At 44.2% G+C, this 25,146-nt stretch overlaps 1 protein-coding gene across 2 annotated transcripts in view; it reads left to right on the plus strand.

The window, feature by feature from the left end:
* RABL6 (RAB, member RAS oncogene family like 6) overlaps nucleotides 1-25,146 on the plus strand; it is a 56,868-nt gene that overhangs the window by 16,551 nt on the left and 15,171 nt on the right. For both annotated transcript variants that reach the window (XM_009668074.2, XM_068914542.1), the window contains exons 4-9: nucleotides 3,290-3,342; nucleotides 4,937-5,028; nucleotides 5,869-6,009; nucleotides 7,194-7,299; nucleotides 13,069-13,172; nucleotides 23,285-23,643. In XM_009668074.2, coding sequence (XP_009666369.2) covers nucleotides 3,290-3,342; nucleotides 4,937-5,028; nucleotides 5,869-6,009; nucleotides 7,194-7,299; nucleotides 13,069-13,172; nucleotides 23,285-23,643 — 855 coding nt within the window. The remainder of the gene's footprint in view (nucleotides 1-3,289; nucleotides 3,343-4,936; nucleotides 5,029-5,868; nucleotides 6,010-7,193; nucleotides 7,300-13,068; nucleotides 13,173-23,284; nucleotides 23,644-25,146) is intronic.

Consider the following 25,146-nt stretch of genomic DNA (forward strand, 5'->3'; position numbering starts at 1 on the left):
TCTAGTTGAGGCTCCCAGACCACACATCATGTAATCTTAAAAAACAGAGAACCTAGATCATGTCGTCACTCCATCTTCATTGCTCACTGGCCTTTAGAGCCTGAACGGCATCTCTTCACTACATGTATCACATCTTTATCTGGCCCATCTTGCAGCTCTGATTCCAGAAATAGACACTGTGCATGAATACGTACACACATGCACTTTTCAGCTCTGTTAGTGCTTTACAGATGACCTCCTTTACAGCAACGATGAACATCACTTAAGAATACCACTCAGTCCTCTTGATACATACTTAAAACCGTAAACAGGGAAAGGTACATGAATTGTGCATTCTGTCTCAAAGCATGAGCAGTAATAGTCTAGGTTAGAAGGACACCTTGATTGCTCAGGGCGAGAGAAATCTGCAGACTATGAAGAGTTTTGGCTAGGTGTTATGCGGTTGCTTGGGCTTCTGTTTTAATACCAGAAATTCAGGTCAAGTCCAGCATAATTTATCAGCAACTGGAGAAACAGTGACATCTTGACATTCACGGAAGCCACACAAGTTCCACTGGCTTGAAATGATTTTAAGCAAAGGGGGAAAAGGCATGCATCTCCTAGACATCCCACGGCTTCATTTGGTCTGGGAAAAATCAGAGCCCACGCTTGAACCCTCAGGAGGGATATACTGCAAGAATGGGGAAAAAATGAGGATTAGTATTTCTGCTATTTTCAGCTGTCAAAAGTAAGATGACAGTAGGGCTGCAAATGTTTTAGAAATGTGTGTTTTTTACAATGACATTCAGAAGCATCTACCGGTAAGGGTTTCAAGGCTGAAATCTGCTGCTGTATTCTGCAACCCTTGCATAGCTGCTGTGCTAGGACTGCTCGGGCATGAACACTGTGTCACAGCTTTTTTCCATTCGGAAAATGCCCTAAACTCTCTTGGGTTTTTTAGGTGACACTAATAGCTTGACAGCTAACAGATGATCTAGTTGACCATCATTTGCTGAATATGGGTGCAAAGTACAGCAAGAGAAGTGGAACCAACCTCCTAATTATTGCTAACAGCAACAATACTTTCAGTAGGCTAATCCTGAATTCATTAGGGACACTCGTCAAGCGATATTGATGTCCGTATGAGCATTTCTATAACAATACTTGGTAAGAGTATTTCAGGGGGTCATTTCTCTGGTGCAAATTTCCTTTAAACAGGAAAGCACTACAGCATTTAAACTTTCCTGAATAACTTTTTATTTTGTAACCATTTATCCTTGACCTGCATACAAAAAGAAGCAAATGGTTTTTTTCTTCTTTGTTTCATATTTGCCAGAACCATGAATTTTGCAAGTGGTCACTCCATCTTCTTCAGTTGAGTTGAATAGTTCCAGAAGCTATATTTGTCCCCAGATTTGCAAATAGTCTGTTAAAGAGTCAGTGGAAGTTTGTTGTGGGAGTATCCAAGCTGTCAAACGCATTATGTCAATGATAGGCTGAGTTTCTAGAAATTACGAGAAGGAATTTCAAATCTCTGCCGTCCCAGAGTTAGGTGACAGAAGATGTGCCTCTTCTCACTTACTGAGACTCCTGGCGATCCTTGGTCCACACCAGAAAATCACATTAGCCAAGTGCCGCCCTGCTAGTCCTAGATACAAGTGCATTGTGTGGTGTTCTCTGCCTGCTGTGGCTGCAGGCTTTAAGATTTGGAAACATGACTAGAGTGTAACTGATATAATGCAGCGCTTTCAGAGAGCCTGAAACATTGGTTCTGAGTTTTAAAATGTTGCCTGCCCCCTTTTTCACGGGTGCTGAGTCAAATGCCAGGGGTACTTTAAAATGTCAGTCCCTGTACTTCTCCGGTGCTTCCTGAAGCTATAAGAAAAAGGAGAAATCTTAGCATGCAGCTATTTACAGCCTGTTTTGAGGGACTGTCTATTTCAGTGGTACAGATTTGTAAATGTTTAGCTGCCCTCTTTTATTATTCTCCTCTCCTGTTGAGAAGCCACTGAGGCTGGCAGAGTACGCTTGTAGCTGAAGAGTAATGTGCTGGGAGGGGATTTCTTGACATTGTTCACTGCGTTCCAGAGACACATCCACCTTCCTTCAACTGTCTAGCAGTGTGCTGGCAAACCAGGCTGTCAGATTAAAAGAAGGAGAAATAGAGCCTTATTTGGATTTGTGCTTGCAATTTAAGTGTCTGTGGTGCTGTCATGCCTCTTGGGCACGCATGGCAACTTTATTTTAATAGCCACTTCAAAACAAGAGGAATTTCTATAAGGTCACTTTATACAGGTCCAAAAAGGGGTCAGACCTTTAAATGTAAGGGCTATGTTTTAGTGCATGCCTCAGAGGAGGCAGATGAGTTGCAGAGAAACCTGTGGGTCCCTGCAGATGGGATTGTGGCCACTGGACTGCAAGGCAGTTCTCTAGTACTTTTCTAGTGTCTTCTCCAGGTGTTTAGCATGATGCCTCTTGCACTTTGTTAAGAGCTTACTCCGAGTTTTACGTGTCCTCTAGCTGGTTCTTAAATGCATGTCTCTAGAGCGTGTGGTGTGTGCTCAGAGGGTTGGTTTGGGTTGGTGCCTGTTGAGGATTTCCTGTCTTCGCTTTTGCTGGTGATGACCAGACCAGTCCTTCCACCGCTGGCCTTTCATGCACTCATAGGTTGTTTCTCTTCTGCTCCACAGCCCCTTTGCTACAGTTTTTTGGATTTTGCTCAGATTTTCCCCCCTTTGTAAGCTCTGTCTGCATTTTGATGGATCTGTCTGCATCAGATTCCACCCTGCCACCTTTTTCTTTTGTCACAAGTCAGCCAAAGCACCTAATGGACTCTGAGACCACGTTTACTTACAAGACTGCCTGCTTCAGGTCAGCGCAATAGCTCAGCAGTGTCATAGCTTCTCTCAAGAACAGCGTATACATAGTGGGGCTGTTATGACTGAACTGCCCAAATATCTTTTGCTTCTTCAACACTAATGCAACAACAAGCAGAACAGAGCAGCTCCCTTTGTGGTCAGGGAGCAAACCCAAACCCATATTCTTCAGTCATTGTGACTGTATGCTGTGAAGAGCACTGTTTAAGCTGCTGCAGACTTTCTGTTCACCTTTACATTAAACAGACGAGCTGATTTTCCTCAGCAAGGCATGCCTGTGCCACCTCTCCTTGTATTCCCCATGCTTATAGTAGAAGTTGGATCTGCTTTAAGGTCATGTACAAAATGCCGCGGCGCTGCTCAGGGAGACAGAGCCATGCTGGAATTCTGTGCCCAGTGTAATGCATTTGTCTTTTACATCTCTTCTTTTTAAGGAAAATGCAAAAAACGAGGAGATGGTTTGAAACTGGAGAATGATCCTCAGGAGGTGAGTCACCTTGAATGCAGATGTCATCCTTTTAGGGGGAGGTCTCTTGTCCTTCTTTGTTCTCTGTATTCTGCATTTGTTCTGCATTTGTATCTGCTCTGAGGCTGGCCGGGCAACTGGGTGAGGGGCAACGTGACCCCAGATGCTCTTCACTCCTTTGCCTACCTGTTTTATCGCTCTGCTCGTGCCCTCACTGCAACTCTCGTGCTGTTTTCCATTCAGTCTTTTGGGAATGAGGCACTCCAGATATTTACACTGTGGTTTTTTTGTACCTGTTTCGACGCGGCCAGTGTCAGGAACCCCTTTTGTAAAGGACTTGCCAGGAGACTTGAAGAAATCTCTTAAAGCCATGCTGTCTGGCTGCTCCTTGAAACTAGGCTAACAATTACCTTTTAACACCCTTTGAAAGGTAGAAGAGGAAGGAGCAATAGAGGTGCTAGGTGCTGCATAGTATGTGAAAGTAAACAGAGTGGCTTCCTCATGGCTGTTGCACAAACGTGTCCTGTGGATCTTCTGCTATAGAACAAAGTGCCATATGGAAGACCTTGATGCCACGTTCCCCGGACTACATTTGGGCTGCTAGTGCACTTCCATAGCACGTCTTTCAAAAGCTTTACTATTTTATCCTCAGGAAAAGTCAATTTAAAGGCCCTTGATCGTGTGATTTCTGCTGCAGCTTTTCAAGAGCTTTATTGCTCCTATTGCTGTGCCAATGCCCTGCGGGGTTCATTGCATGAACAGTGTTTTGGTGCTCACTCAGTAACCGCTTTGTTAAAATTGACAGGCTGATTTCCGGGTGGAGGGAGAGGCAATATCACAGATATGCAAAGTGCTGAGCACTCCAGTTCTAGGGATGGTTCAAGGCAGCGAAGAGGTGTCTCTTTGACCAAGGTGCCAGTTCTCTTCAATCTGTGCGGTCAGATAAGGAGAATTTTCTTTGAAAATGTTCTCCTTCTGTGGGAAAAGGATTCTATGAAAACAGATATCACACAGTTGCCTCCCCCTTTGCAAGCATGGATGCATTTCTCACTCTGGGGGAACCAGTGAGTGCTGTTCCATAGGCACTAAATTGCAGCAGGAGCCTGGCAGATTCAGTTGTGACCAGTATTGAATTGCGCAAAGTTGCAGAGTCCAAATGATGAAAAGCAAGTGGGCTACTAAATGTTTTCAGCTGTACACAGGAGAAGTTCGTTAGAAACTACATCCTGGCTTTATGAATTGGAAGCATTCCAAGTACAGTCAATATTCAGGTCTGCAAAGAGATGGAATAGGTGCCATGTGCTCTATGTTATAGCTGTATGTGGAATTCTGTTATCAAGACAGGATTTGGGAGTGGGGGGAAAGAACAAGGGTGGGTTTTAGCAATTGCAGACATGGGTTTTTTCAAAGAATGTCAGGTCTTTCACATCCTGCTCCTGCAGGCAGTGGACCTGCAAGGTACCTTGCTTAAATGACAATGATGTGAAATCCAGATACCTTTATAGTGGCTGTTACTTTAGAAATTTTGCCTGTTTAATGCTGTATCAGTTGTATTCTGTGCAAGCCTGAAATTGAGCCAAGTTATTTAATGCTTCTTTTGCCTTTATTTCCTCAGGCAGAATCAGAAATGGCTCTGGATGCAGAGTTTCTGGATGTATATAAAAACTGCAATGGCGTAGTGATGATGTTTGACATCACCAAGCAGTGGTAAGACATCATCAGCGTCATGCGCAATCCAACTTTCATTTGTTTAATCAAAAAAAAAAAAACTTTTAGACTTCTTGGTGGCCTCTGAAGCTGATTTTGTGTCACGTAAAATAATAGCTTTATCTTCTGGTGTGTCTTTTAATATACTCCCCTCCTGGGTTTGTTTTGAACAAGCAGTTTCCCTGTGGGATTGTGGCCTGGAGTTCCTGCTATACTGCTGTCTGAGGCTTGATAATTAGTGCTGCTGCAGATGCAGAGTGTGCTAGGCGTGTTACAAACCCCCAGCTCTACAAGGGAAAGGAAAAGACTTGTGAGCAATGGGGAAATTCCCAGGAGGACAGGTATTGCCGCAGATTATTTAGAGGCCACAGATTGCATTAATATATAGAAACAGTGAGCTATTCATTTTGCATCTCTGATGGGGAGGATGGGGAATGTATAGAACCATGATAAGGAGGTGACTGCTTCTTTATATTTAAACTTGTGTTTTACTGGTTTGATTATGGGTCAGTAAGCCTGTTGCCAGCAGAAGTGAGGGAAGCCTTCACTTCTACTGTCCTCACACAGTTATATAGGTCTCACTGCAGGAGATACTAGGTCCCTGGTGGAAGTGGAGTATTGAACTTGTTGAGTTCTTCTTGAATGAAGAATGGTGTGGGCGTATTTACAGTTAATGTATCCTTCTGAGAGGAGCAAAGAAGCAACAGTCTTGGAAAGATTTTTGAAATTCTTTTCTTACTTTATATTTGTTCTATATTTTTTTTCTGTGGTTTTGTGGTGATGAAACCGCTCACAGAATTTCCCCCTCATTTTCTTGTGTCTGTCTCTCCTTTGGTGAAGGACATTTAATTATATTCTGAGAGAACTTCCCAAAGTGCCGACCCACGTTCCAGTGTGTGTGCTTGGGAATTACCGAGACATGGGGGAGCACCGGGTCATTCTGCCTGGCGATGTGCGAGACTTCATTGACAATCTGAACAGGTAACTGAGGGTGGCACCCCAGTCCCCACACGGGATTGTCATGAACCCCTGTCATCAACCATCAACCCTGCCATCAACTCTATCATCAACCGCAAATAACCGTATTGCTGCTGTGTTTCAGATGTGCATCACGTTAATGCCCAGGCCCTCTGCTTAGCTTTTGGGCTTTGATAGCTCAGTGTCATACAGCAGCTTTGGCTTACGCGATAGGCTCTTTTCCGCTTGACCTAGAAGCCTGCGCCAGCCAGGTTGTTAACTGTATTCCTGGAAACAGTTAGTGCCTGCCAGTGTGTGCCTTTCAGAGTTATTTTGCCCAAGAGGTCATCATCTTTTTGGATAGTTCTTTCTTCTAGAATTCTCTCCCTGAAACACAGCTGTTCTCTACTCTCGTTAATCCTGCTGCAAGACAGCCAGCTAGTGCAGCTGCGGCCCTCGCTCTTCCTCTAAGAGCATCCTCACGCAACTGCTACTGGGCGCAGCCAAATCACTTTCCTCCCGTTCCAGCCAAGCAAGATTTTTCCTTTAAATTGGGCCCTGAGGCTCTCTATTATTTAATCTTAAATATTTTTTTGTCGGTCAGGATTGAATAGATTGTACCCCTTTTGCAGTTTATGATTTTAAGGCAATTTTTAGTTTTTTTAGTCTCTTGTTTGTTCCTGTGTGTGTCAGGCACACACAAGTGGCATCGGTTTTAAGGCTTGGTTTAGTAATGCAATCACTTCTTTACAGGTTTATTTCTATACATGACTTAGCTAGCTGAGTCTAATTCCCAGCGCCAGTGCTTGAGTAGGTGACTTAATTTAGGTCTGTTTGTAGTATTAAAACAAAATCTTCACTGAGGAATGGCCCCGTATAGCCATGAAATGCACAGTTTAGTAAACCAATGGCCCAGTGTACTGACACATTATTTCTTAGTCTATCAGCTGCATGACACAGCAACACAACAACCGCTGCATTCCAGCTTTTTCCTTCACGCTTCGGGAGGAGCACAGTCTGAATTTTGTTTATAAACAAAATAATCAGTCCTTAGCAGAATGACTTGTCAGGCTACAGCTGGGAGTTCAGGGATTAGCTTGTAAATGAGGATTGCCCGCAGTATATAATTCAGCAGGTGCCTCCTCTGTGTGTATGCAGTCCAGGTCCTTTGTACAATTTTCTTCTCTCTACCTATCTGGTTGAGACAGGCCACCTGGCTCCTCATATTTTCGGTACGCTGAATCTTCCATGAAGAACAGCTTTGGCCTCAAGTACCTGCACAAGTTCTTCAACATCCCCTTCTTGCAACTGCAGGTAAGAGAAAGAGAGTGTCCCTGATGTGTGGGTGGGTGGGATGGAGTTCATCTTTTCTAAGGTGGGAATTTGATATTTATATATATATTGATTTTGTATTATATATTATTGTTAAAGGATCCTAAATAGATTTTTCTTTTTATGAACATTTAGTTAACAAAATTATGTTAGTACATTGGTGTCTGTGACTTAAACATGTGTCTGCGTGTGCAAGGGCTGTTCTTTACTGTGTTCACAAATGCTTACCTCTGTAGAAAGTCTCCAAGGTAATAAATATCATGGGCAAGGCAACTGCATCCAGTGTTGTGATTACCAAATCAAAAATGTTACATCCGCACATGTATTAAAGTCTGTGTTATCAAAGTCAATTAAAACTCAGTTAAGAAAAGTCTTGCTAGTGAGATGAGCAGCTCAGGGACAACAGTTTGCTGAAAATCATTACCCTGAGATGAATGGTAACTGATTTGCTTGGATCCTATACGCATAGATCCAAGTCTCAGATTTCTCTCATATGATTGAGCCTTCTTTGGTGGGATGAGTGGGGAGGCAGAAGCTTAACGGGCGTGAAAGGGTGAAATTCGTAGCTGCGGTCCCTCAGAAGGGTTAGGGTATGCTTCTGTCCTTTTGTGGGGTGCATATGATATATCATTGTTTTCCATTGCATGAAAAAGTTCAGATAGTTGATCTTGGTTGTCTTTCACTAGAAAGTGAAATATTTATATATGTATTTTTTTGTAAGAGTAATCCCAACTGAAATACTAGTTCAGAATAAGCTCAGATATATTAGTGGATGTGACCACATCTTCAGTCTGCAGAGCGGATGCGTTAGAAGGAACCCGGGTAAGAAACCTTAAGGTAGAACAACCCAGTGAAACAAATCAAGTAATAACTTTTTCAGGAAGAAGCGGTAGAAATCTAACATTTGAACCCAACTTACTGCTCAGTGGAGCAAATTGAAATCTACCAGTTGGTGTTGGTTAGATGTTTTGTTTTATAATCTCAGTTCCTATGGCAAAGGTGGTGTCTTGCAGAAATCATGCAGAATAGTTAATTCCCAGGTTACTTTTTTCATTTCAGTTTTGTAGATCTTTCTATTTCTTCTCAGACAGATGTTGATAAGAGGCAAAGACATTAGCACAGGCTTCCTGCCAGATTTGTGTCTGAGTGGCTGCTCATAATAATACTATTAATGGTCAATGTATGCAATGATTTTTCTAAGTATAATCATAACCAGGAAGTACTGAAGCGTCTGTGGTTCAGGGTTTGTTTGGAAGCAGCTTTAGGAAGAGAGTCTTAGGTGACCTTTCACTGAAATGCGCTGTGAATAAGTAAACATGATGTACCAAACTAAAAGCTGCTAGGACACTTAGATAAGGTAATCAGCCCGAAAGCCAGAGAACTTTTTGGACAAATCTTGGTCTTCACGGACATGGGAAAAATAAATCTGATGTAACCTTTAGGAGTTTGGAGACTCCAGTGACTGTTGCCTGGGGAGATGAGGGAAATGGAGTGACCAACCTGCATTTATTCTCCTGTTCAGTGGGCTCAGGATGGCATTGGAGGTAGTCCAAAACACAAGGTGCAGGTGCTACAGGCAGTATTGGCCTCAGTTATACTAGGTTCCCAAATGTTGTATTTTTCATATGATATAATGAAACAATTCAACACTTCGCAGACAAACCTGAACAGAGTTCTCAGTATGGGAACTGTTAAGTTCCCATAATGTGCAAGAGGAGGTTTGGGTGGACACATGTAAACAACACATGTAAATATGTTTCCACTGTTCTTAGTATCTTGGAAAAAAAAGTGGCCATTGATGAGCTTGTACTATGCCCGTCGTTCAAGGAGAGAGTGGTCAGATCATAGCTGTCTGGCCTTTGATTTAAAACAGTGGGGCCAAAACTAATCCTGCAGCTCTGTGATAGCTGGGTTTCAGGCCTGTGCTTTTCCATGCGTTTTGCTCAAAATCACAAGATAAGATCAGATACCAGGATGTTTCCCTCTGAGGTGAAGGAGGTCTCTGCCCTTGCCATCCTCTGAGGAGGCCCTTAGTTGCTTCCACACAGGCTTTAGGGGCTCTGCTTGCTGTCAGACTTCAACCAGCTTTTGCTGTGCCACTTGCATTTGTGACGCAGTTTTATTGGAAGAGCTTAGTGCTGTTTTGTAGCTGCTGATTTGGTGGCTCTGTGCACATTGCAACTCCTGTTTAGCAGCTGGGAGCCTCGCCTTTGAATGTGCTGGGAGCCAGAGCTGGCCCACTGCGCCTTGTTAACAAGCAGTGCAGCATGTTAAAAAGTGTATAGGAAAATCACAACTAGACCTAATTCCTAATGGTACTCTTTATACTTTCAGAGGAAGTTGTTAATAACAGCCTCCAAAAAGGAGTCATTTGCCTAGTACTTCTGTACAAAAAGCAAGGTGAAAGGAGAGGGACTCTGCCAGTATTAAATGCACATATGATTTTATCAGTCTGTCTACTTCTGAAGTTTCTCTGTGGTTTTCAGCCTAATCCCGCACAGTTCTCAAGGGGAAGAGTTGTTGTTAACTGTGCGTGAGATGCCAGTGTGTCCTTTAGCAGAGTTGGCCTTTAGTGCATGGGTATTAAGTTGCACTTTGCTGTGTTCAGCTTACGTTCATGCATCTTTCACTGAGAAAGTGGTGGGTGAAATTCATACCTTCAGTATAAAGCTAGTCCCCCTAGCAGCCTGGACTCTTCAATTATTTATCAGTTCCTTTCCAGGGGGAGGATTCACAAACCTGAGAAAGCAGTTCAGCCCTAGGTATTGCTGGTGGCCCACGTAATGTGCTGCTAACGTGGTCGGGTCGGCCGGGCCTTCACAAGTGCTATCCTGGAAGGAGACAAAATTCTGCTGTCAGCTGAAATGGCCTTTTCCCAAGGAGCACTTGAAAGTGGCATTCAGCCAAAGCATTGGTCAGTAGCCTATGATTTGCTCCCTTCTTTTGGGTCATTGCTGAAAATAAGTTGTTTCTTTAATATTTTAAGGCCAGCATAGTGAAACAGAAATTTAAAAAAAATATTTCAGTCCGTTATTAGTAGTGAATTTTTACAAAATTAGATGCATCTTTCTCTGGATTTAAATCTGCGTTCTAAATTTACTGTGATCTGTGAAAACTGAAGTAAGTAAAACTCTGATTGCTATGTCTTGCTGCCAAAGTATGAGGAAAGGCAAACCACTTATTTGATAAAAAGCCTTTATCTAAGAACCTAAGATGAGCATTTGAGAGCAGTATCCCCTCTGTTTCTGTTTATTCAACTAATATGCCCAGCATTTATTTCACTTTTATTAGGAAACTGATTGAGGACAAAGAAGCAGACAATTTGCCTTTTTTGTGTGATTTCTGCTTCCGGTAAATGAATAAAATATAAAAGGACGAAATCTGTTCTGAAATGTTGAAGGATACAGGGACCATAGAGCAATACTTTAAAATCACTAACTACGGATTAGTACTTCTCTTTAGTTAAACAAGTTTAAATATGTATGACATGTTTTGCTGAAATTTCTCATCTGTATACCACAGTAAGGGGAATTTGAGTTAGCTAAGGACTTCATAATTCTTTGTATATGTTTTAATTAAATTCAAATTTGCATCTGCGTAGAGCTTATGAATATGTTGAATAAAAATTATCTAGCAATGGGAAAATGGATCACTCCATGCTCTTTACACAATGAAACAGTTTAAAAATGAAGAATCGAAATGTCTGGTAAGCTGTCAATTAGCTTAAATGATCATAGAAGTACCTAAATTTTGAGGGAGGCTATATCTGCCTGTGAATTAGCATGTTGTAATGGTTATCAACCCAGATGAATCACCTGATCTTAAAAATGTAATACAAAATAAAAATTATGTAAACCTGACTTGCTGATTTTTTTTAATCATGGCTGAAGTTGATGTAAATCAGCTTGCTCCACAGAAAGCTCAATCTATGCCCTGACTACTCCCTTGGATAGTTTGGTGTGGTTTATATAAAACAAATGAGTTACTTGATTTTTAAATTCTTCTCTTTTTTTTATGGCTCCAAAGTTGTCATGTATGTGCAACCATATTGTCCTTAGCATGTGTGCATAAAAACAGCACTCCATTCCTTTATCCAAATGTTTGTTTTCCCTTAGGGATTTTAGTCTGTAAATAACGTAATAGGTTTCCTTCTGTGTGTTTTAGTCTAATGGAATTTTTCTACAGTGAGCATACATGTTCTCATACATAGAATTAAAAATTCACCCTGGCTACTGATGCTAAACTTCAAGTAGTTATGGTAGAAAAAAGGACTGTTGAGGATGAGGCAGTCATAAAAGCAAAAGCCTTTGCCGTCTGAAGGAAGTCTGGGATTTCTCTTCTGTCTCCTACTGGGCCTTTACCTAGTCTATCTGCTGTCTGGATGGTGGTGCAGCTTGTCAGTCCTTGGCATTAGTGGACCCTGCTGTACTGAGACATGTCTGAGCACAAGCTAATGCTGTTTCCCATGTCATTTAGTCTGTAGGCAGTGGGAGAGGGAGGATTGACACTTCCATTGAACGTCATGACTTTTGAGTCATGAATTTGGTGTGTGTGAATTGACTTGGGTGCTCCTAGCTCAGAGCCTTCCCAGGAAGGCAAGCAGTACATCGGCATGCCAGTGATAGGAGGCGACACCTAAGCAACCTCCATCAAGTTCTGGCCATTGCCAGTGTTCAGCTGGGAGTGTGTCAGGTCTCTTTGAGAAGATGGGAAGGGGCTCTGATACAGGAACTGACCACTGAGCAGGGCACTGGAAACAGAAGGTTTTAGTTCTGGCCTAGGGTTCCTGAATTGCGTTTCTGCAGAAATGGCTGCTGCGTTAGCTCTGCAGCTTCAGCATCCTGGGAAACCTAGGTCCTTGCCATGCAGAAAGAAGGGTCAGATGGCTGGTGCTGGTAGCACTGCAGGGCTTCAGCTTGCCTTGGGGAGCCATTGCAGGTAAGCCCTTTTGGAGCTGGTAATATCAATGCAGCCTCAAAAGTAATGCGTGTGGTTACTGATCTCTTGTTACCCTCTGGGCTGCCAAGAGAGGTGTCCAATGACTGTTTGCAATTGATTTAGAGGCTTTTAAGACATCACAAGCCCTCAGTCTAAGTGCCTGTTTGGAATCCGTTGGAAACGTGGAACATGAAGGACCAGATTAAGCTACCCCCCTTTTATGTCAGTGAAGCCAACTCATTTCATTTCACGTTTGAAATGGACTGGGGTTTCTACCCCTCAGGTCTGGGGTAATAACTGAAGAGTGAGGGCAGTAACTTTTAAAATTGCACAGAACTGATAGACTCTGGTCACTCATCAGCCTCTGCTATTAAAAAGAAAACTATTGTGCGGTTCTGCATCAGCTGAGTCCTGCTCACAGTTAGACTCCTTTATCACTAGGAAAAAAAAATAAAAGCTTGGAATGAAATGGTATCAACCACTGTGGAGAGTAGTTGTGCAGTTCTCTAAATGAAACGAGTGATCTTGTGTCTGAGAATTGCATTACTATTTGTGGCCCAGTATAGTACAGGTTTCAGGACAAGTTACTTTTTTACACACTAGCTTTCTGGATTAACATACTTTTGTTACTGCTTCCGCTTTCCATTGTGCTTCTATGCTTAAACTGAACACCTTGGAATGGACCAAAACTCCTATTTAATTCATTGCTGGGGGTAGAGTGGTGACAGAAGATCTCACTGCAGCCTGCCAGCGCACAGAGATCTGTTACGGTGACCGTTCCTGCTCAGACCCATCTTGTTTTCCTTTCTTCAGAGGGAGACGTTGCTACGACAGCTGGAGACGAATCAGCTGGATATCGATGCGACTTTGGAGGAGCTGTCAGTGCAGCAAGAGACAGAAGATCAAAACTACGAACTGTATGTCATTGAGCCATCTTTTCTAACTGTTTTGTTGCAGTCCAGGTATCACATGAATGTTGGACAACCCCAGCTGTAGCATTTGGTCAGGTGTCTTTGGACCTTTTAAAATGTCACATTAGGTGACATTGCCTGAGATAAAAAGTGCACTTTGGGGTCCCTCTCAAAAGGTCTGGTTCCTACAGGCACGTGATCTATGTGAGGGCAGTGGAGGTAGAGCTGAGCAGCACACGGAGGTGGCACGTGCTCCAGGGGTTGTAGATAAGTATGTTACAGCCTCTGATGCTGAAACAGGATATTCTCCATATCTGTAGTGCTCAGCACACAAACTGATTCATTTTCTTTTGGCTGTTGTATTCCTGTGTTTTGTGTGTCTTGTGATAGGCAGAAGTTAATGACTACAACATTGTAGTCTGTTGTTCTGTCTGAATACTTCCATATTCCTCAGTGCATTTCTGCTCTGAAACAGTGACTGGTCCCTGCTGTCTTGTCTTTGTTCAGTGCCCTGGCTGCTTGTTTTGCTAGTTGAAATGAGCTTTTGCCAGAGTTTGCCCTGCAAGGCCAGTACATCTGTAGCACAGTGAGCTGGAATCTGTTCAGATTTGTGTGTTGCTGACGGCTGTGTTCCATGAATTCCAGTTGTGAGGTCTTTAAGGATGTGCAAGCTAGAAAAATCAACCCCAGAATGAACTGGAAGGACGTTCTTTACAGGCAGCTTTATCTGCAATTTGGAGTCAATGATTATGAAATATTCATGCAGAGCCATTTTGACAACTGCTTTTCAGCCTAAGTTTTAAGTTCCTTAACCTTAGAAGGTGTGTTCTCTTTTGAGAGCTTTAAAATATGCCATATCCATACAAAGTAGTGGTGTTTCTAGAGTACTCACCTCATTCCTTTTCTGTAGGGACCTGTTAGTCTCATATTTTAAACCACTTTCTTGTCACTGCTCAAAGGACTGGGCTGTGCAGGCTTGTGCTGTCTAAAAGTTTTCCAGTATTTTTATGTACCCTACATCAGCAATGGGAAGATACTTAAAAGAATCAAGACTTTAAACTTACACAAAAAGGTCTTCCTGCTTAGTTGCATGCAACCCTTACACCAACCTTAACATTTATTGTATCCTTGCCTGAGCCAATTTAGCTCACAAATCCAGCAGAAAACTCTCCTTTACTGCCATATCCACTTCTAGGTTAGTTTTCTGCCATGTGAGCAGGTTGGTCTGGCTCTGAGAAGCATCTACTGAAAACCAAAGCTTAAAAGAAGCAGCAAAGGCATGGGGCTTGGAGAAGCAGGATGGCAAGACGCAGTTCCAGCAGCGGACGTTAGACTGTATCATCCCACCTGATGTATCCACACCCACGGTACAACGCTTTATAATACTGGTGTGCTTCCACTGCCGAAGAATACCCTTCCTGTAGTGCATACTTGAGCAGAAACACTGAGATTACTAAAGAACATCACTTGCATTGCAGTAGCCTCCAGAATCCGAAGGTCAGACTGGCCTTGTTGCTGAAGGCACTCACTGTACGCTCACAAGTCAAAAGGCATGTTGTTGGCCCTAGGAGTTTTCAGTGCAGTTTATAGTTTTTTGAGCTCTTGTGGTTTCCTACTGCCTCAACAGAAGCCCCTGAGTGGTTTGCACAAATTCTAACACTAGACAACCGTTTAGTCCACATGTCAGTGCCTTGCCGCATCCACACTTAGAATGATTTGGAGATGTCCCACAGCCAAGCAGCTGCCCTTCTCCTGCGTTGCAGAACAGCATGCCATAACGCAGGACTATTGCTTAGCCACTGGGGAGGGCTTGCACCGCAGGTGACCAATTGCACTGTTAGCCTATGTAATTGGCATAACGTGGCATAAGAAGTACCTTAGCCAGGGTACCTACCAGAAGAGGAACTGCTGAAATACTAAAAGCAAAACTACTTCCTAGGATTCTGTTATAGCAAATAACATGATACTTATATATATGAATGAAGCTGGCCAAATTCTCCTTTTTCACTTCTGCAACTTCCAGTTTATGTCTACGTACTGATCCTCATGTTCTTTGCTTTTGGAAAACAGCTCTTCTTTATAGAAAGGTCTTTAAAATATCCCTGGATGCTTCCTGATTTGAACCCCATGACTGGGCTATGTCATGTCTGACTACTTTGACCACACTGGCAAAAATAGAGTGCTATTTTAGGATTTTTGAGTTACTTCTCTGCACCTCAGCTAGAAAAGAAGAGTCTTTTTGTTTCAGAGGCGCTCTCTGAAACAGATGAGCTGTAAGGGGGGGTTGCTTCAATCTCAGAGTTGAAAAGTATACTGTCCGTACGTTTATTTTTTATCTCTGCAGGTGCTGTTCAATTTCTGAGCTCAAGTCCTCCAGCCTGAGTTCTGCTATAACCCCACTTATATGGCAGTGAATTCAGATTTGGATACAGTTCTGGTTCTCAGTAAATGTCTTAGGCTGTTGAGCAGCATATCCATAGGCACGACAATAATACACAGTGAGAATTAGTTAGCTTGCAGTTGTGAGGCAGGTCTGCAGGGCTCATTGCTGGGGCTCAGAAAGATCCCTGCATCCCTATTTAAAAGATGCCCATCCTCTTGCTTTGGGATTGTCATGCTTAATATGCTACTGTAACCTGCAGTGGCTGTCAAAATGAACACCTGGTGCGGTTGTCCTCTGGCACTTGGCATGGAGAGTTGATGCGATGCATCTTGTTGACCCTTGGCAGATGTGAAGCCATTGTGTTGGTTGTTTGGATTTAGGAGGTACTTGAAGTTTTGCTGTCAGTCCCCCCGAACGGCTCAGCCCAGTGGGGTGTCCACAAGCACTTGGAGCTGCAGTCCGTGGGTGCCGTGTGGCTACTGCACCACCTCCTCTGAGGTGATTCCTGCTCTCCTTATGTTCACGCCCTTGCACGGCCATAAAACCAGGCAGTGTAGCAAGGCAGTTTTAGGACATCTCGATTATTTTGCTCACCGTGTACATGGGCTAGTAGCTGCTCTGTCACAATGACTGATGCTAAATTTGGGTCAATGAGAACAGAAAGAGCACAAGAACTCTTCATCCTGCTGTGTCTGGGTACCTGAGGGCAAAGCGTCATTGCTCCAAATGCGCATCCCAAAGAAAACACGAGGTGGCACACAACGCTGCCTCATCCAGCTTATGTAAGCTATCCCTTGGCAGCCACTGGCTGAGTTTTCACCTATCTAATATGCACTGAGATGCTTTCAGTTCCTTCCCTGTGCTTAGTCTCTTCTCTTCCTGCCACGCCTCTTTCTCCTGTACGTTCCCTGTGGTCTCTCAGGTCTTATATTTTCAATCCTGCTAAAACTAGATTTCATCCCTTTTTGAGTTCCTGAATTATTATGAAACAAGCAGCAATCACTTTTTTTGAATCTGTTTGTTCTAAATTCGTATTTAATTTGCTTGATTTTTTTTTTTCCATCTGTAGTTGCATCCAGCCTATCTTCTGTCATGAGAAAAACTTCATGTGTATTGAATTTGTTCAGTTTAAGGTGGATGTGTTCCCTCACTGAATGATGCGCATGAAAAAACAGTTTTTAGGAAACTGATGGAAACTCTTTCTGCCTATTTGTTTTTTTAAGCTGCTGATGGAGATGTATGCAATAGTTAATATATGTGGGTTTCTTTAATGTTATATTTGACTGTATTTTTTCTAATGTTACTCCTTTTTTGATACTGGAACAAAAAATTTAATTTTGAAGGTTTAGGAATCAACCTTCTTTGAATTAGCATTTTTTTTTTCCTGCGGATGAGTTACTCAAAAGAAGCAGCAGCTGTGTGAAGGAAAGATGGACAGGGTTGACAAGCAAAGATCCCAGGGTGATGTGGAAAAAAAGGGAACACCTAATCAGCAAACCAGGGCTTTAACTGGGAGCACCTCAAGCATTTGCATGTAAGCAAGGAAATCCTTACAAGGTAGTATTATGGGGAAACCTCTCACACCCTGGGGAAACCAGCATGCTTGGGTGCCTCTGTGAACTGCCTGTACACTAACGCATATAACATGGGGAATAAGCAGGAGGAATTAGAGATCCATGTGCTGCTTCAGGGCTATGATCTCGTTGGGATCACAGAGCCGTGGTGGGATAGCTCAGAAGACTGGCATGCTGCAGTGGATGGATACAGGTTCTTTAGGAAAGACAGACTGGGCAGGTGAGGAGGGGGAGTTGCCCTTTACGTGAGAGAGCAGCCGGAACGCATGGAGCTCTGCCTAGAGAGAGGGGGGAGTCAGCTGAGAGTGTATGGGTCAGGATTAAGGGGCAGACAAATATGGGTGACATTGTTGTGGGTGTTTGCTGTAGGTAACCTGATCAGAAAAAAGAAGTAGGTGAGGCCTTCTACGGACAGCTGGAAGTAACCTTATGTTGCAAGCCTTGGTCTTCGGGGGGGGTACTTTAACAGACCTGATGTTTGCTGCAGGGACACCACAGCAGGGCACAACTCTCCAGGAACCTCCTGGATTGCGACTGAAAACTTCCTGATACAGGTGATAGAAGAGCCTAACGAGGAGAGGTGGTCTGCTGGGCCTTGTACTTACAAACAAGAAAGGGCTGGTTGGGGACAGCCTTGGCTGCAGTGACCACAAGACGGTGGAGTTCAGGATTCTGCAAGGAGGAAGCAGGGCAAAGAGCAGGATCACAACTCTGGGCTTCAGGAGAGCAGACTTGGGCCTCTTCAGGGACGTGCTTGAAAGAAACCCATGCGGTAGCGCCCTCGAAGGAAGAGGGGTCCAAGGGAGCTGGTTGATATCCAAGGATCACCTCCTCCAACCTCGAGAACAGTCCGCCCCAATGAGCCAGAAGTCAAGCAAAGGGGGCAGGAGACCTGCATGGTGGAACAAGGAGCTCCTGACAAAACTCCCAACACAAGAAGGCTGTCTACAGAAGGTGGAAGCAGGGACAGGTCACCTGGGAGGAATACCAGGATGAGGTCCGAGTACACAGGGATGGGGCTAGCAAGGCCAAGGCCCATCCGGAGTTGAGTCTGGTGAGGCATGTCAAGGGCAACAAGAAGGGCTTCTGTAAATACCTCAGTAACAAAAGGAAGACGAGGGGAAAAGCACTGCCATACAGTTGTTATCTGTGTTGTCAGGTAGTCCTGGATAGCCAAATGCTGCTGTCTGGGTAAGGATGATGATGAAATGGTCACTGCAGAAAGGCACTTGCTCTCTCCTAATGAGGAGTCTTATTTTGGGAAGCAAGCTCCCTGTGCTAGACAGCTTTATTCACTACAAAGTGAGTCATTGCCTTTTTTTCATGCCTTGAGTACAGCTCATAATTTTGCAAAGATGTTGGTACTGAGTAACATCTAACGTCCGGTAGGAGGACTTGCTGCTAGGCCTGTTCTCCCATATCTTTTGCTGTGACCGAGTAAAGGCCCAGAATCGCACTGAGAGATTAGACTGGCCATTAACAGTCAGGAAAATAAAAACACTCCTACTTTCTCTTCCCCCTGCTCCATCTTTATCAGTTCAGCTTGCTATGAATCCTTTGTTGCCCTTCAGTGTAATCCTTTGTGTTAGACTAGGATCGATCTAGGTCAAGTTCTTTGTGTGTGACTGCATTAAAAATCAATTGCAACTGCACCTATCATCATCAGACTTGCTTGAAAAGTGGAGAACGCAGAGGTTGTCTAGTATGTTGGGGGTTGGAGGGGGGGGCAACCTGTGTGTTGTCCCCAGCTGAAGGAAGTGTCTTGTATCTCTACCTGCATTTTGTATCAAATGGAAAAACTGAGGCCCTGCTGGGGAGGGATCGTAGTGTCCAAGGCCTGGACAGCAGGCTTCCACCTAGCTCGTGCTGACTAATGATTTGTCATTCAGGGACCTGGGCTCAAAGGGGATTCCGGTTCAGTGCCTCTCATGAGCCTAAAACAAACAAGTTGAAACCTAATCCTAAGTCCAGGGAGCTTAAATGATCAGATGTAGATTATTGTAATGAAATTGATGTCACAGGGCCAAAGCATTTCTTGCCAAATAAAATACATTTGAAAAATTGATCACACAATGTTAGAACCAGGAGCCAAAAAGCTTCAGGCTGCTCCCATCTTCAATAGTAAGTAAACAAGAACACCGATGACTGTGGGAGCTGCGAGGTTAATAAGTCCTTTTGTAGCTTTTTTGTTTGCTCTATGAGCAGAGCAACAACCACCTCAGGCCCTGATGAATCTTTGTTCCCACAGAGCGTGCTCATCTTTAAAACTGCATAAAAGTCACCTCTTGTGAGCAGGTCCAACTGACTGAATTATTCAGGGCTTTTGAGGATGTGGACTTGTTATTTGGTATGAAATTGAAAGATCAAAATGCAAGCAAGGAGCTCATGTGGGTGAGGACAAATAACTCATCTGGACTCGAGTGGTGTATTTGCTCTCTCTGAATCCAAACCAGAACAAGTACGCTCAGGTCATAGCGTGAGTTCATCCTATGTGTTAATAGATCCTTGTGTATTAAACCTGGTGCAGATATGAAACACCTGTTTGTTTAACAATAAGATTTTGAGTAGATGGCTTTTTGGACAGCTGCTTTGGCTAAGGGCTGGCAAAAAGGATAGAGCAAGGAACACAGTAGACAGATTGTATAGAGCATGACAAAAAAAGACACGTGGCAGGTTTGGCCTGACCTGTTCCTAAAACAGCCGTGCTTGAGCCTCTGAAGAGTATGTGTAAAGCCACAGAAAGCATTCATGCATTATGTAGTATTTTCAGAGTGTGGGGGATGCTTAGACACCTCCGCCATGGAAATTACTGAGAGTTTACTGGCAGCGTTTTCATGCGTGCTGTTTTTCCACCTACTCCTTCCATGGAAGGCTTGTATTTGAAAGCTCAGCATAGCTGGTTTATGCAGCCCACGTAAAACTGGGATCAGACCATACTTATTTCTCTGGTGTCATGGCACATAGTACAGAGCTTGGACCACATGTCTATTTCTGGATGAGGAAGGTCACATTAAGCACAGGTGCTGGAGCTCTCCTTAGTACTTTTTTGGAACAGTAAAGTATCTCGTGCTGCTCCCAAATCATCAGTTGTATCTTTTTGATAAAAATAACTTGCCAAGTCTTGTTCTTATGCCCTTCATCTAATATAGTTAAGCGAGACATAGGCACAGGTGCAGAAGTGAGTCTGAATGTGTGTAACTCTCCAAACTGGTTGAGCTGGAGGGAAAATAGCACTCATTATACTTCAGTCATGTAGAATGTTTTCCCTCCAGCTCTTAAATTCGTGTGTTTCTGCAGCAGAAACAGGTGGCAGTCACAGTCTTCCCTCCCTCTGGAGCTGGCTTCCTGCCCAGAACAAAGCAGGTTGTTCCAAAATGGGTAGCTTTGATAGTACAAAGTACAGTAAGTCTTCAGATATCTTGATATTATAAAGAGTGTCCTGCACTTTGCTGGAACCACCTTTAAGCGCTCTTCGAGCTTCACGTTCTGTATCCTGAAATGACTACGTACCTACTTTTGTAGGTGCTAACTAACATACATGATCCTCGTTCCTTAGTCTTCAGTCCTGTTCCATCTGAATCTGCCAGCTGCCTTGATGGTGGGGCCCAATGTCCTGGTCAGACTCTGAGGTTGTTCAGTAATGTTTTCACGTGATGCTGGTGGTTTAGGTGCTTATGTAGGCAGTGTGAGCTGAGAGGCCTGAATCAGAGGAGAAGGATGGCAGAATTTATCATTTGGTACCTCTGGTGTGGAGTTGCAGCGACACACAGCCTGTGCAGGCAAGTCCCTTGGATGGCTTTCCAGGCCATAGAAATTCACATGTGGATTTAGAGCATTTGCTTTGTTGGACAAGGGCAGAAATGCAGGTATCCTTGCCTCGTCTTACCATCACTACAGATGCATTGTGTAGGTAGTCTGTCTTATGGGACACTGAGTTGCACGTATTGCAGTCTTCTCGAGAAAGGAGTGGTATGTAACTGCTCAGTGCTGCAGAGCAATTAAAGTGAGGCAATGAAAATATGCAGTTGGATTCTTGCGGTGTGATGCATTGTGCACCTTCCCAACAAATCTGCTCTGTGTCCCCGCACAGCTCTGTACTTGTATGTGCAAGAATTAATCTTCCCTATTTTCTCCTTGATACGTGACAAATCCATGCATCGTTTTCAGTGGAATGTGCTGTCGCACAGTTGCGTCGCTTCCCCCCAGCTCCTAGTCCCTTGGGATGGAGGCTGCTGGAACGAATGCTCTGCCGCACGCTCCAATCTCAGCTCTGACAAGAGTGTTTTGTTTTAGCTAGTGTGCTGGGTGGAACGAGCGTGTGAGCCTTGCTCCAAATCCTGGTGCAAGCATCTGTGTAGCTACCACAACGTGGCGCTAATTTAGCTGCCTTGACAGCAATCTTGGGGATAGGTGATGGACCGGCTTTGTGACAGCCTGGCTCATTTTCTGCTCCCCACAGGCCACTTTGTATTGCAGCCTTCTAGTTTGGCGTTCTGGGAGGGGTTAGGCAAGCCTTTCTCAGCCATTCCCATACGGTGAAATTGTAGCTGTTTCCTAGTGTGTTCAGCAAATGACCGTTTCCTTCGTACTGTTGAATTTCTTCCTATTTCTGTTACTCGTGTTCATCCAGTTCTTTCTGTATGTTGTCCCTGTCCTCTTCTGTGTTGATGCTGTCTCCTAACTTGCGACTTCATGAGCATGTCCCTGGTCTCTGTGCCACTTCATTAAAATACTAAAATCCATCTCAAGGCTAACCGTTCAGGAACTGTACCAGTGATTTTTCTCCCCGCTAATGCTGCTTTCTAGTGTTACCCTTTATTTTCCCCTTTAGCCGGTTTCTTAGCTGGGAAGGACTCCTAAATCTCCAGTTTAAATAACAGCATGGGGAGGGGGTGAGGAAGTTGTTCTGAAGGGTTCCGCACATTGCTGCTGACAAAATATATTAGTTTGTTCCTTAGCAGTGTATTTGGTTGCTCCTTAGAGTAAGAAAGGATATCTCAAGGAGTCTTGGAGTCTTTTAGCCCATGCTACTTCCTTTCTGCTGGAAGCCCTTCCAGTAAAGAAATCCATCTGGTTTGGGTCCCTGAAGGACAAGGTGGTGTTCTGTATTGGAGAGGAGTCTCTGTTTTGACACACTCATTGCCTGGAGCGCTGCTGAGTCCCTCTGTCTTGCAGAGGGAGATAGTTGAACCCGTAGCCTCTGTGCACACAGGAGCTCATTAAGCTTAGTGAAATAAGAGGCGAGATCATGACATTTGCTGGATTTTATGTACCTGACGTTTCATTTTGCTAATCCTCTTTGTGCCTCTCGGACATGCTGCTTGTAGCAGGTCTTATTCTGAGACCATTTCATAGTGAAAGCCTGGCCTGTTACCACAGCCCTTCTGGTAGTGTTTCTTTGGATAAAGCTTCTGAAAAAGCTGGTGACCAAACTAGCTGCAGAACAAGGTTGCAGCAGGATCAAACTTAGTTTCCTTTTTCAAAAGGGTAGAACCGTGCAGCCTTTCTGGCTCTATGGGATTTAACACTCTTTGAGTCAGGGACCAGTCAGGACTGCAGCTTGTTTCAAAGCTTCTGCTTCTTGCCTCTGTTGGCTGCCATACGTGATGTGCGTGCAAGGCGGAGCGATTGCGTTGGTATCTGTGCGTGATGAGACCGATAATTCTTGTCAGTCCTATGTGGGCCCCCTGGAATATCCCTTTTCGTTTAACAGTCAAGGACTCTCAAATGCTCTTGGCTGAAAGAAGAGGTTTTTAGAGTTATCCTGAGCGCTCTGATGTGTTCTGCAGAATCTAAAAATGTGCCATTCCTGCAGTACTTTGTCCCTGAGAGGCACATGTCCAAGAGCTGACTTCAGGTTGTGTTTCAAGCCCTGGCACATGGTTATAGTCTGTCTGTCCAGGGAGTCCCCAGCACCATTTCAAATGTAGGTCTCATCCTGCAGTGCAGAGCAGGTTGGGATTCTCCGTACCTCTATGCTAGGTGAGTTTAGCTATCGTAGGAGAACTGATCTGTTTGTAATGGCCCAGGGAATCATGGCAGCACTGAAAGCAGACCCTCTCAGCTTAGCACGTAACCAAAGCAGCGCAGCATTGTACTCAGGGGCTGTCCTGAGCATGTTTTTTTCCATTCCTTATGTTTGCAATTTATTTTCCTTGTAGCTTCCTTGAAATGATGGAAGCCCGAAGTCGAGGACATACGTCGCCACTAACAACTAATGGGCAAAGCCCTTCCTCTGGCTCCCAGTCACCCATCGTACCTCCGAGCTCCACATCAACGGGCAGCTCCAGCCCTGGCACCCCACAGCCACCACAGCCGCTTTCCACTAGCTCCACCGTCTCCCCTGAACCCTCCTCATCTTTTTCACCAGTGCCTGCACCAGACGTCCAGCAGCCCCACGCGCCTCCGCCAGCCACAGCCTCCCCAGCACTTCCAGCTGCAGTCCCACCACAGAAACGCAGCATCATATCACGTCTCTTTGGGACTTCTCCTGCATCAGAGCCCTCTCCTCCCCAGCCAGGTAAGTACTGAAGTGAGGTGTCCAGGCAGGAGGTCACCTATGGGTGTTTCTCTTTTGTCCTTTTTTCTTCCTCTGCAAGAGGCTGAGTAGACAGGTCTGAGGAACACAAGCATTGTGTGCGTTCAGCACATATCCCAGGAGAGCCATGTTGTCACTTTGTTCCTTTCTCCTGATTGGTGTTTTGATATTTCTCTGTGCTGGGCTGGTGGGGCTGGTCTTGGATGGAGACCGTCCGACCAGTTGGCTGGAGGCTATAGGATACTTCAGGAGGAAGGTGCCAAGGACCCAGGGGATGCTAATAAAGTAACTGTCAGCTTCTTAGCAGGAACACACATGCCTCTTGAATAGCAATGAAAATCATAAGAGAAGCTGTTTGAGGAGGCTCTGTCTTCGCAAAGTCTGGTAGCTCAGAAGGGCTCCTGTGTGTTGACAGAGAACAGCGAAGTGTTGGTTTTAAAGGTTACCTGGCCAGAAATGATCTCGTAAGTCCAGGACTGCACTGGCTCCGCAGCGGATTCCCCTCTGGGGAAATATCCTCCCTCAGAGATGCTCCAAGGAGGAGGGCAGCCCACGCCGACTTCCTTAACGCTAGTAAACAGCAAAGCAGAGTAGTGCAGCGTTTGCTCCGAGCCTCTGTTGGATGGAGTCGCAGGGAGGAGGCACTGAAGGCTTTGTTGCATTCACTTTTACTGATCTGGACCTTAATTCGCCTGTCACGTTCACTTTGCTTGCAAAGCTGACTGGAGCTGCAGAACTGGCACAGCCTAGAAATCATTAGCATGACATGGTTTGAATCACCCTTTGGAAATACCTTCTCCTTCAAACTGTCAATCCCTGGAGCTCACAGTACTCTCAAGACACCCACAGAAAGAAAGGAGGAGGTGCTGTGAAAACACTTTGCAGTCTCAGATGTTGAAATCTTTCAATTTTAGTTTTGTACACAGTGTTCTACCTCCTGAATCTGTTACCAGGTATAACACAATACACCAATATGTTTGTTTATAACTCCTCTTACCCAGAAACAAACAAACAAACAAACAAACAAAGGAGAAACTGTTGGAAACCCTGTGTCAACAGAAAACCTTTGTCTTGCCCAATCAAGATGGGTCATATGCAGCAAGCAGACCTGTAACTTGAGCAGGATGCAGCTAATCTGCTTTCCAACTGGTGCTGGAAACGAGTACAGGAAGGTGGACATTCAGGACACACAAGATAGAAGTCTATCATAGGAAAAAAAGACAAGTTGCTCACCAGCAACGTTACAACCCTTTACCTTTTTTTTTTTTTTTTTTTTTTTTTTAAATTCATCTATCTCTTAGCTTGAGAACTGTTTTAAATTTGTGGCCTGCAGCCATGGATCTTGAGGGCTCTTTTTGGGAGGACTGCAAAAGGTAACTAGGAAAACCTGATCTATCGTTGTTAGGCTTAACTGTAGCGTGCAAAAGGTCTGCACCTCTACTGGAACATGTCTAGGTGTCTGCTAACTGGAAAACAGTTGAAAAT

The sequence above is a fragment of the Struthio camelus genome, chromosome 20 (assembly GCF_040807025.1).
Source record: "Struthio camelus isolate bStrCam1 chromosome 20, bStrCam1.hap1, whole genome shotgun sequence".
NCBI lineage: Eukaryota > Metazoa > Chordata > Aves > Struthioniformes > Struthionidae > Struthio > Struthio camelus.